General features: G+C 35.1%; 1 protein-coding gene and 1 pseudogene across 2 annotated transcripts in view; both read left to right on the top strand.

Moving 5' to 3' along the window:
* The window catches only part of LOC306639775 (olfactory receptor 4C6-like), a 288641-nt pseudogene that overhangs the window by 271177 nt on the left and 4131 nt on the right, over positions 1-13333 (top strand). The window lies entirely within an intron of this gene.
* On the top strand, positions 5940-6867 carry LOC306639137 (olfactory receptor 4P4-like; the record flags this gene model as incomplete). Its single annotated transcript, XM_079102554.1, has 1 exon — positions 5940-6867. One exon carries the CDS (start codon positions 5940-5942, stop codon positions 6858-6860), a length of 921 nt encoding a protein of 306 aa, XP_078958680.1. The 3' UTR covers positions 6861-6867.

Here is a 13333-nt window from a genome sequence, read left to right as displayed (position 1 = left end):
CCGCATTCACTGCTCCAGCAGGGGGAGGGGTGTCTCACCGGGAAGCTCTACTTCACAAAGATCCCTGCGTTTGGGACTACCGCCCCATCCAGGACGCCTCCCCAATGGGAGAGACTCACCCGGCTGCTTTGAGTTGGTCCCAAGTCTCTCTCTATCTCCTCTTCTTGAGTCCTGAGTCCTGGAGCAACCTGAAACGCATTCACCCTCTAGTCTGCCATCTTGAATCTCCGTCAATGAAGTTTTAAATTGCATTTTCCTGATTGTCAGGATTGCCAGGGATGTTGAATATTTTGTTTGCACTTGTTGGCATATGTATTTCTTCTTTGAGAAATGTTTTTACTTCTATTTTCCATTTATTGATAGGGTTGTTTATTTGGTGTTAATTTTTTGAGCTCTTTTTTATATTCTGGATACCAATCTCCTCAGGAAAAAATAGCTGCAAAGCTTTTTCACCCATTCTGTAGGTTCTGTCTTCATGCTCTTCATTTTTTTCTTTGCTTTGCAGAAATTTCTAATTTGATAATGTCCCACTTATTAATTCCTGCTTTTATTTCTTGTGCTTTTGAGGTCTTTTTAAGAAAGTTCCAGCCTGCACCAATATGTTGGAGTGTTGACCCTTTGTTTTCTTACACAAGTTTTAAAGTTTCTGATCTAATTCCTAGGTCTTTTGTTCAATTTGGTTTGACCTTTGTGCAGGCAGGGAGATAAAGATTTAGTTACAGTCTTCTATATGGGAATGTTCAGTTTTCCTACAGCATTTGTGTAAAAGGCTATCGTTTTGCCAGCATATATTTTGGGCATTTTTGTCAAGTATCAGATGACTTTGACTATGCAGCTTGTTTCTTTGTTTTTGTAGGGCAAGCCCAAGCAGCTATTGTCGGACTCCCTCATCGAGGTTTCTGGTGGGCAGTTTTCAGAGTATAGTCAAGGTCTCAAACCCTCTAATCAATGTGTGTCCTCAAGGTCATCAACACTTCTTGTGAGCATGTGCCCACTGATGAAACCAGTTGGCAGTGTGCCTTCTCTGTCAGGCCTGAATATAATAAGCCATGTGAAAAGGGCTCAGGGGGAAAAATGGAACTGGCTGGGGGCTCAAACTGAGACTGGGAGCTGGCTAGGGTCAATTGCCACCTTCAAAGAAAGCATGTCAACTTTCCCAAGTGCATCTTGCATCTTCTTCTACTTGCCAGGATCCTGAATCTGTTTCTTGGGTCTGAGCTGACAAATTGAAAAGAAAAACTTAGAGGAGGAAAAGTTTATTTTGAGCTCTGTTTTAGAGATTTCATTCTATGGTCAGCTGACTTCACGTTTCTGGGCCTGAGGTGATGGAGGAAATGTTGTAGAGAGAAGTTGCTCAGTTGGGAAGCAGAGAGAGAAATAGGGTTGAGGCGAGAGAGTACACAATAGAGTGATAGCAAAAACCAGGGACAAGATATAGTCTAAGACCATACTTGGACTATTGCCTCCAGTCACACCCTATTTGCCTAGTGTTACTATATAGGATTCAATTTAAATTATTAATCCACCAAGTGGATTAATCCATGATTGAGTTTATTGCTCTGATAATCTAATAATTTCACTTCTTAAAATTCCTGCAGTGTGTAACACATGAGCTTTTTGGAAAAACATTTATAGATCCAAAAAACAGCATGGTTAATACTTAATTTTTGTAAATATTATTCTATGCTAAGAACATTTATTCCTTGTTAGATGTATAACTTTATATATACTTTTATATATTTATAAATTTTTTATAACTTTATATGTACTTTTATATATTTATAAATTTTTTGAGTTTTTTTTTTTATATTCTTTCTACTTGGTGCCAGTTTTACCCATCAGTTTTGGAGACAGGAATATTGAAATCTTCCACTTTGAAGGTGAATGCATTTATTTCCTCAGGTGGGTTTATCTAATATTGTTTCATATATATGAGGCTATATTATTAAACAAAAATATCAGTCAGAGTTGTATAGTGAAAGTGTTATAATTTAAGGAGAGTATAGTAAGCGATCATTTTCAAGATGTGCAAAGCTATAAGAAACACCCCAGGAAGAAGTGATATGTTTGGGTTACTGAGAGTTTGATATGTTAATTATAGTACTGTGATTATTCAGAATGATGAGGAGATGTGAAAGGAGTGATATAAAAATTGGAAAATAAAATATGTCTGTGGAAAGACTTGCGTAGACTTATGAGTTTGGTCTGTTACAAACTAAGGAATGTGATTTATGTAACCTGTTCCCTTAGTGTCTACTGAATTCTTTATTTTCTTACTCAAGGGGGATGAAAGGCAGGAAAAAGCAAAAGAGAAACAAATGAAAATAAGGAAAGTATTTACTATATATTGCACAAAAATATGTATTATACATATATAACTAGTAGTCAAATATTACTATGTATAATACATAAGAGAGAACATGGTTTCTAAACTTCCAAAGGGCATAATTAAATGTTGAGAAATTAGTTTGAAATGTTTATGTAATGGCAATGACTCTGAGTATAATATTGATGAGGATGATAGTAATGCCCTTATGATAGTTTCATAGCTCATTAATATAATTAGATAATAAAGAATTTAGAATTTATTAAATGTATATTACATAACATCAGTGAGTTTGGACTTTAAGGAAATTATTCTGGGTGAGAGGGGGAAATCACATTTAATCAATGCTATAACATTACAGAATCACTCACGTCGAGCCCCTAAAGAGAAATAAAAGAAAGCCTTAGAGCCATCTGTATGAGCACTTTTATGTTACTGGCTTTATTTTTACAAATACAACTACTCATGTTTTTGTTGCAAAACAAAAATGCCTATGGGAGTTTTTCCCCTCCGGTCCATCTAACTCTTTTAATTCAACATATTCCCAGTAATGCTGTCCTAAAAGGTTTTGTGCATTGAAGATCCAAAAGGGGATACAGCTGCTTCTATATTGATTTTGTTGTTTCATGGTACAGAGAAAGGTAAGAAGAATCAGTCTGAAGAACAACCTTGACATTCCAGAGAAATATGAAATATGATTCAAGATTAGCATAAATATATTTCTTAAACTGGGAAAAATCTTTGATGTTTTGGACATCAATTTACATAAAATTTAATTTTAGTAAATATTGATTTTTAATTTTAAGTTCTTCTGAAATATTTTTAATGTTAGTTCTTTGTTTTTATTTTTAGGTGTAGATGGACATTATGCCTTTATTTTGTTTATTTATTTTGTGTGGTACTGAGGATGGGACCCAGTGCCTCACACTTGTGAGGCAAGTGCTCTATCACTGAGCTAAACCCCCAGCCCCACGATAGTTTTCTTTAACAACAGACATTCAGGAAAAGCTAAATGGTAATTTGGGAATGAATTCATTTGAGGGAAAAGTTATTAAGCCACTGAATTTGTGCATGACAATCATTGTGAAAGTATGAGCTTTTGAAACATACAAATATAGATTAGATATAAACTTCCATATTTGAATTCGGTTGTAATATTTCTATTTGCAAAAAGGGACAGTAATACAATAACATATATCTCTTTGGGCCATGGGCAAATATAATAGATAAGTGAATGAAAAATATTTAATACCATGCCCATAACATATTAATAATTATGCCACATAAACATTTTGCATCAAATGATTACGCCTACATCTTTCCATTTTAATTTTTCATAGTTGAAAATATGATAAATAGTTAACAGAAAAACATATAAAATTGTTCCTGATGGAGTTTCATACTATCCACATATTCTCTGGACCTCAGTCATGCACCCATTTCTCAAGATTGACACTTCAATGGATTTCTCTTTTTTTCTTGGCAAAGGGAAGTTGACATAACTTTGCAAACAATTTTGCACAGAAAACTTTCTCAAAGAATTTACATAATAAAGGAGAAACTTTTGGAAAATGCACTTAAAGTGAATGGTATGTGATCAAATGGACTCAAAATTCTTCACTCGTACTCCCTTATGTTTCTATGAGAGAGAGAGGGAGAGAGAGACAGAGAGAGACAGAGAGAGAGAGAGAGAGACAGAGAGAGAGAGAAAGTGTGTGTATGTATTCGTAGACAGAGACGGAGACATAGACATTGAGAAGTTCAGTATTGTAAGAACAGAAGTGATTTATGAACAGGATGGGACCTGGGACATTTCAACATGAGGTGGCTTTTTCAGAGGGCTCCTAGAAAAGGCTCAAGGTACTGCTTTGAAGCATCTTTGCCCCTGTAGTTCCTTAGTATCCTAACTGATATTCAATCATTATAACTAGGACAGTCCTGGATCAATGTTTAAAAATACTGGTGCTTTTGTCAAAATCAAGGAAATATTTTGAAGCAAGATTTGTACTTTCTATGATTTCAATATTCTAGTTTTCTATAGTTCTGTAACCATAACTTTAATGAGAAATTATCCAGAAATTCTTTTGTTTTTCAATTGACATATTTTCCCACAAAATTGGAATCTGAAATGAGCACAGCAACACTCACATTTTTCTGTGTGCTTAATGTGTGTTTAAAATGTATACTTCAACATTTCTCCTTGTGGCAGATACAAAATCCAATAGCTGGAAACATCAAGAGAAAATATTGATATTCACTTCCCTTTACATGAGTTTGCTCCTCTGCAAAAGATTTCAGAGGGCAGGGCTGTTCTGTGGACTTGGGAAGTTGTATCATATATTATTACATGAACTCCTTTTTCTTGCTTTCAGCATACAGCAAGAAGATTGAGTAGCATCATTTCTGCTTACCAGCAGAACGAGGCTCAGAGAGGATGATTTGCTCAGTGCCAACAACAAAAAAGTTAGCAGAGCATCTGAGAGGGCACTTACTCCATGCTCCTTTGTGGAGGGACTGCCCATGAAGACATAATGGTCTCTCACTTATTCTACTGAAAGAATACAGAGTCTGAAGTAAAGAATGATTTTTTTTTTTTTTTTTTTTTTTTATTTACAGGGACATTGAGATCCTGGTTAAAGGTGAAAATTTCAATGTATTTGCTATCTGTTCCCAGATGCACAGTAGCAGAATTGCTGTATCGCCTGAAGGTGTGATTAAATAAGCAGGGTGCATGAGGTCCTTCAAACTGTCATCTGAAGATTACAAGATCCCTACAGTTTCTAGTGCATTAGCAGTAACCTCTAAAATGTGCCTTCGGAAATCTTAGAGAAAAGGTAATGTTTGCATATAGTAATACACTGCTCCTCTACTTAGATGGTCTTATTTCCAGCCTCTCCATGTCCTGAACTTGGACCCAACATACCATGGAGAGGCACCGAAACTATTATCAGGCTATTTTTCTACTATGATTAAGTGTCTGTCACCTTTAAAAAAATAAATATTAATTCTACTGGATTTATGAATTAGTAGTGAGATAAAATTTCATAGGTAAATTATATGAAAAATATAGAAGGAGAAGTCTTCTTCAATATGATAAAGTTATAAAAATAACAGAGATGATGAAAGATACCCCCACTTTTATTACAGGGATGGTACTCAGCTGAAGTTCCATTTGATCTGTGGAAAATGTTGCAGGCCTCTTAGAGGTGTGGAATCTGGCATTGGATCCAGTTTCATATCTTTAGTCTGCTTTTTAATAATTTAATGATTTTGTGTAATTAACAGACCCCTTTTATTCCTCTATTACTTCATGTGTAAAATGAATAGCAGAACCTTTCTTCCTGGGTTTTCATGAGAGTTAAATGCATTTAAAATGTTTATAAAAGTCTGAAGTATAAAGCATGCTTTCACTAAATATCATTATAAATGTAATGACTATTTATATCTAAAACGATTTGAAAGATTAACCCTATATAACTTTGGTTACTTCTACATATCTCTATAATTTATAAAAGTCTCCAAAACAGAAAAGTGGCTATTAAGATATACTATGTCCTGTCTCATTTCAGACGAATTAAGTTTCTGCTGTGCACTGTGGATTCCAGTTGACTTCATGGGGCATCAGAAAAATGTCACGGAATTTGTTTTCATGGGACTTTGGGCAAATAAAGACATAGAACTGCTCTTCTTTGTCCTCTTCCTCCTTTGTTACCTGGCGGTCTTAGTGGGGAACGTCCTCGTTCTGCTCACCATCACCTGCAGTTCCCTCATTGAGCAGCCCATGTATTACTTTCTGGGCCACCTTTCCCTCATGGACCTGTGCTACACCTCCACCGTGGTTCCCCGGCTAATCAGGGACTTGGCAGCGGCAAGGAAAACCATTTCCTATAACAGCTGCATGACTCAGCTCTTCACTGCCCACTTGCTGGCAGGTGTGGAAATATTCATCTTGGTGTCCATGGCTCTTGACCGCTATGTGGCCATCGTCAAGCCGCTGCACTACATGGCCATCATGAACCGGAGGAAGTGCAACCTGCTGGTCGTGGTGGCCTGGGGGGTGGGTTTTTGGCACTCCATTGCCCTATTGCTCATGGTGCTCAGGCTGCCTTTTTGTGGTCCTAATCAGATAGATCACTACATTTGTGACGTGAAGCCTCTTTTGAAATTGGTCTGCGAAGACATTCACATTGTTAGCATCTTAGTGATTGCCAATTCAGGGATGGTGGTAGTTGTGATTTTTCTTGTTCTAGTAGCTTCTTATCTACTGATTTTATATCACCTTAGGACAAGATCTTCTGCAGGGCGGCGCAAAGCTCTCTCAACCTGTAGCTCTCATGTAACGGTAGTTGTTCTATTTTTTGTGCCCTGCATTTACACCTACGTGCTCCCTGCCGGCAGTGAGAACAAGGACAAGGAAATCTCCGTGTTTTACACTGTGGTCGCCCCCATGCTGAATCCTCTCATCTACACGCTCAGAAATATGGAGATGAAAATTGCCATGCAGAAGGTATGGGCTCGGATGTCACATCGTTAACTGAATAAGCAGGAGACATTTGTGCTGCTTCCCACCATGTCCCCAGTCTGCTCTCATTTGAGACTCAGATCCTATGCTGGAGAGTTCACATCTTAGAGATAATCTCCACCTGCCACTCTCCAGGAAAATTTTGAAGACCTGCCTATATATCAGTTATATTTTTCCCGCTTATTATATTGGTATTCTGTGTACATTTGCTATCTATTAAATAATCCTAGTTTTTTCTTATGAATTATGTCTTTATCATTTGATTGAACCAGAAGATTATGTGCTGTATTTTAACATTTCTTTGAATTTATATATTTTGTCTAGAAATTGACTCTGATATAAGTTAAGGAGTAAGTAAACAAGCGTGGAATTGTTCCTAAAGTAATATTTTCTCTTTTTATTTACCGATATGTGTTACTCTTAAGGGTCTAGATTATCTCCTTCTGTCATTAACAATTGTACATTAATAATAAAATAATTGAGCTAAATTTCACTCACTTTCCTGATTTGAATTAATCCTGTCTCAATAGTCATGTCAACATGAAGGAAAAGTCACCGAGGATTGCCTTTATTCACGTTTCAAATCTTAGAATTTATGGTACATATAACTACTCACTTTTCCCATCCCCAAACTGCAAAACTCTGGAATATCTTCAGGAAATATTCTGTCCATTCTAAAACAAAGTTGGTTCTGACTAGTTACTTTATTCATACCTTGATTTTAGTTGCCGTATTGTATTATTTTTCCACAGAGCATTTGGAATTTTTTTTTTTCAGAACAGAAATATGGTGTCTAGAAATGCATTTTGTGTTGTGGGATGATTGTGTACATGTATTTATAGCATGCAATCCTTGCAGATTTTAAGAGTATATCAATGAAATCCTAATAGCAAGACTGCTATGCAACAAAAGAAAACAAAAACCAAACCAAAGCACTTTATTATCACTTTCTTGTTTTTCTCAAAAGTCCAGACTTTTATTGAATAAATTTTGAAAATGTTATTTGATTATACTGCAAAAATTTTGTTGTTTAGCCTTTTCATTGCTTGGTGTTTTTCCTAGCATTCACTTTTTAGGAACCTCATGGTGCCTTGTATCTACAAAAACATCAATGTATTAAACATGTGGGAGAAACATAAAATGTTTTGTCATGCATATAAGAATAAGCATACATATTTAGCAAATATTTATTATTGCAAATGGGAAATTAAAAAAATCTATACAATTACATGGGAATTTCTTGGTAATTTAAATATCAATCATTACTAAATTTTATTAAATGATTTTCTAGAGTCACCTGAACTCCATTAATACTAAGAAACATATTATTTAAGAACTGTCAGAAATGACAGCCTGCAGCCTGGAAGTAGGTTAGAAGTCCTGGTTGGGGACTTAAGAAGGACTGGAGTCCAAACCTAGCAAAAGATACTTAATTTTATTTGATTTCCTCCTTACCATAGTCTCCTTATTCTTCACTTTTTTCTTTACTCTATCTAGATATCCATTGGGGAGTTTTATTTATGCACTTGTAGGCTATTTTCATATTATTTTTAAAACCCCAGAGTGTCCTGTGGTTTTGATCACACATCCTTGATATCTCAAAGCATTCCTGATTTCAAATAGTCATTCTTTTCAATGTACCTCTGTCACCAATTTTCCAGAATATTTTGACTTTGCTAAATGTGTATTGGTTTGTTGCTTCAGCTAAAGTTTATGAAATAGTACTATTTTATGTGGAATTATGGTATTTCTAATGTACAATGAGCCACAATCTAGTTTAAGCTCACAAAGGGAACTTGGACTGTCAGTTGTATATGCCACAGAAGGATGCAAGGTCTCACATAGATTTTGGGCTTCTATATTTTTGCCCAGTTCATAATTTCATCCTCCTAACCTCTCTTTAGATAGCTTTAAAGGTGAAATCTACCATACATGAATGAAAAATAATAGTTATCATTTACAAAATATTTCAAATATAGAACTAAAGAGGAGCTTCCTGAATTCCTATGGACTCATCAATCTCGGATACTTATATGATTTTTCCTGTATATTTCTTAGAATTTCTACATAGACCATCAATTTCTTGTGATTAAAGACATTTTCAGTATGTTTTTCTCAATACATGTGACTTCCAGTGTGTAATGTGAATTTGAGGGATGAGATCAACATACAAAGATCATTCATATAGTTTGTACTGGCAAATAAAAACCAGAAATTGAATTTTTTTTTTTTTTAGATTTTTTCAGATATGATAGATGAATTAAAAAATGTACATACTTAAGTTGTCTGTGATGGTTTGGCTTACATATACATAGGAAAATGATTACCATAACCAAGTTAAAATGTCATCACCAATATAAAATACTTAAGAATGATGGTTACTAAATATGTTTGTTTTTGTAGTACTGGAGATTGAATCCAGGGCTTTATCCATGCTAGGAAAGTGCCCTACCAGTAAACTACATCCCCAGCCATTGGTTACATAATATGAGCAAGACATGTACACTACCAACTGAAATCCTTGCTAAGAGAATCTGATTACATTAATGAATAGAAACAGATGAACTTAGGATCCAGACTACTCAACATTGTGAACATTCTCAAGTTAATCTTTGGATTGAAATAATTTTCAATAAAATCTGAAGATGCAATTTGTATAATTTTGACAACATATCATACTATTTATATGGAAATGCACAAGAAGTAAATTAGCTTCTTCAGCCTAAAAAAGAGCAAATTTGGAGAATTTACATTTCTTACATAAATGCTATATTCTAAAACATGAAAATGATGAAAAGATGACAATTGAACTTGGAAGTAGATTTGAATTTATATGATTAATTTTAGCAAAGTTATGTCAGCAAATTGGGAAAGAAAAGTAGCTTTTGCAACACGGTGTTGTAGAAGTATTGGATGTTTTTCTATTATATACAAAACAAACAAATAGGAACCCCTTTATGCCTCACTGCCAGTACAAGTTTAATTCACAATAGATCTTAGGCATATACAACTTAAAAGTAGGGCTGGGGAGGTAGCTCAGTTGGTAGAGTGCTTGCCTCACAAGCACAAGGCCCTGGGTTCGATCCCCAGCACTGCAAAAAGAGAAAGAAATTATAATGCACTATAATTTAAAAGTAAATTTAGAACTTTATATGTAGAAGATTTTGTGACCCTTAAATAGGCAATTAGTTTTTAAATAAACTAAGTTCATTTATCATTTATTAATGCTATCTATCTAAATTATCTTCTACTATCATTAACAATCGTACATTGATAATAAAATAACTGAATTAAATTTTACTGACTTTCCTGATTTGAAATATTCCCATCTCAATAGTCATGTCAACATGAAGGAAAAGTCACAGAGGCAGTAGTGTTTGACTTTAGTGACAGGATCACCTTTATTTACTTTCAGTGTATGAACCATTAATAAAGGATATATTGAACTCCATTGAAATTAAAATATTTACAACATAAAAAGTATGTGACTTTGGTTGAGTTCCACATCTGAAATCTTAAATGCAACACCCTTCATATTTCTAAGGGGCATCCTGGAGTGTGTGTTTGTAGGGTAAGTGGTTAGAGGGGTGAGGGGCATCTTCCATGGAGTAGCTTGAGTGAAGTTTGATCACTGATGAGCATAATGTTGAAGTTGAAAAACTGTACAACACAGAGTTTTGAAATCTTTTTTTACTAGAGTAAAAAACTTTCATCTACTCAGTAATCCTTAGCTTTCAAATTCTTGAAGTAAACCCTGTAGAAGAACCCATTATCATCCTTCTGCTTTCTACCTGTTTAAGCTGGCTCTTAAGCCTCTAGAAGCTTCAGTGTTCTTATCTAATAGAGCTAGTAATAGTTATGTTAAAGTACAAGTATAGAATATATGGCTAATGTAAATCACCTAGTAATCTCTTAACAAAGTATTACTATTATTTGCTAAGTAGTTTAATGCCAACAGTATCAGGTATATTCAATTGGATTTCCTAAAGTTTTTAAACTATGAGGAATCTTAAAATCTATGAATTTGTCTTGCTGGAAATGAGACACCAAATGGAGTGTGTGTGGCTAAGATGAGCTTCAACAACCATGGATGTCCACTGTAAAGAATAAGTAGAATACAGCTTTGGTGCCCTGAGTGCCATCTTCCTCTGAATATTCCACGTGATCTTTACCTTATGATGCATCCTTTACCTAGTGCCCAATGTATGAGCAAAGGAGTTTTTATTTTTTTAATTTCTCCTTTTCCTTTTCTCCCATTCCTCAACCATATGTCCCAGTGATATTATTCTCTGGCAACAGTAAATTTATTACTAGTTATGATCTTGCAGTTCATCGATTTTATTGACCTATCAAATCTCTATACTTATGGTCAGTAATAGACCATGTCTGAAATACAAACATCTGCCTCTGATTCTCTTTGTTCACCCCCATCTCAGATGTTCCTGGAAGCTAAAATAATACCATTATAGGCTATGGCATTTCCCTTCCTATTCCTCAGAAAGCTAGAAGAGCACAGACCAGGAATTGTCCAGAGTGCCCTGTTGGCTAAAGCATTATGGAATCTCCAGGGGACTGGTATCAGAGCCAGACTAGCCCACAGGTGGAAGGAACATACACAGGGGCTTCAGGCACCATTACCATGGACAGTGGCTTGGAAGGATTTAACCAGGAACTGCTCAGAAATCTCATGAGAAAGGAATATACTTCTTAGAGCTTTCAATGGCCTATTAATTCTGGCCTGATATTTAAGTTTATATGTTGCTTTAGGTAAACAAATTTTCTGTAGACACAAAGTGCTAGGACTTAAAAATGAGCAGAAGTTTGTGAATGAATATAAAATACTTTTTAATCATTTGGTCTGTGCTTGTGTTAAGATGCTGTTTGATTAAAATTCAGATTTTCCAGCCTGCTTCCCTGATGGATGAATGTGTACTTCTCCTTCATCCCTGATTTTAGTGAGTGTTTGAAGTCCATTCTTCTTGGAAACCTGTAGATCCTTTAAACATTTTGAGATTTGCAAATTATTTTGGGGGTACTAATCTTGGTAAGTTGAATTACTGTGTAATTCTCTGAAATTTATTGTATATTTCAATGCTGAGCTAGCTATATTGATGAAATGAGGATCTCAGGGCTGAACATTTCCTGATCTTCACACAAATCCAACCAGTCAGTGAGACCTAATGGTCAGTGTATTATCCATTTTCCCTGGTTGTAGAGAGTTCCACCACCCACTGTGCTGGGTGAGAATGTGATTTTTGTCATTGATTCTATATAATTTCATTCTAAAGATTTGAACAACCTTGTAGCATATGAAAATTTTTTACTATAAAATATTTAGCATATTTAAGATTTATTGGGTATTATATGTAAGCAAAATTTCAATTAAGAACAAAAGTAAACATTAAGGACATACAAAGTGGCAGTGAATTTCATTGTCTCTTAGTCCTGTATTGCACATATTCCCATTAAAAAAATTGCCCAGTTTAAGTTGGCACAGTGGCACATGACATTCCAACTACTCATGGGGCTTAGGCAGGTTGACCACAAGTTTGAAGCCAGCCTGGAAAGCCTAGCAAGACCCTGCCCCAACATCATAAATAAAAGTAAATAAATGAATACAGTTTTAATATGCAGTGAGTGCAGTTTTCCTATCACACTATCATTATGTTGGCACTTAATGATATACTTTTTCCATCCTGGTATGTGCATTGGGAATAGCATATTATTCATTTTTCTTTTCACTTCTATCATCCATTCCATAGACATGGGTGACATAAATGTTAACTCTTGGCAAGAAAAGCTAGGTCTTGGTCCTGACCTTGCTTGTCATCGATTTTAATGAACTATCTACTTTAAGCATGAATATCACTGTTGATAATAACCCATTTTTTGAACTACAAATGCCTATCTCTGCTTCTCTTTGCTCTTTCTCCTCCTCATCTCATATATCCCTGAAAACTAACATTATACTATTCCACAAGCCTTTGTTTTCCTCCTTCCTTTAGAATACAGATGAAAATAAAGCAGAAAGAATTTCCTGAACTGCTCTGTATAACAGAAGCATTTTCTTCTCCAGAGAAGCAATGCCTGATCCAGGCAAATGTAAGTAAAAAGTAAAGTTACAGTGAAAAAATGCACAGTGGCACCAGGGCATTGCCTCTGATAGTTGCTCAGAGGCACTTGATGATTATCTGTTTATGCCTCTGGGAATATACATTCTTAGAGTTTGCAAAGAGCTATTAATTCTTGCATTATCCTAAAGTTTAAATTCTGCTCTTCTGAACCAAAATTTCTTCAGGAATAGGTATAAAATGAATCACTCCTAGGACTTAAAATAGCATTTGCTTTCATGAGAAACTAAAAATACATTTGTTTTTGTTCTATGAGGCTTGTATTTCTAATGGTTAATGGTTATTAATGGATGAAAACCTACAAAAGATTTAAGACTGCTAACATTCAGAAGTAATTTGAGAGAATTGACCTGA

This window comes from Sciurus vulgaris (assembly GCF_902686455.1).
Source record: "Sciurus vulgaris genome assembly, chromosome: 11".
NCBI lineage: Eukaryota > Metazoa > Chordata > Mammalia > Rodentia > Sciuridae > Sciurus > Sciurus vulgaris.
The sequence above is the reverse complement of the archived record's forward strand: the minus strand, read 5'-3'. Positions and strand labels throughout refer to the sequence as shown.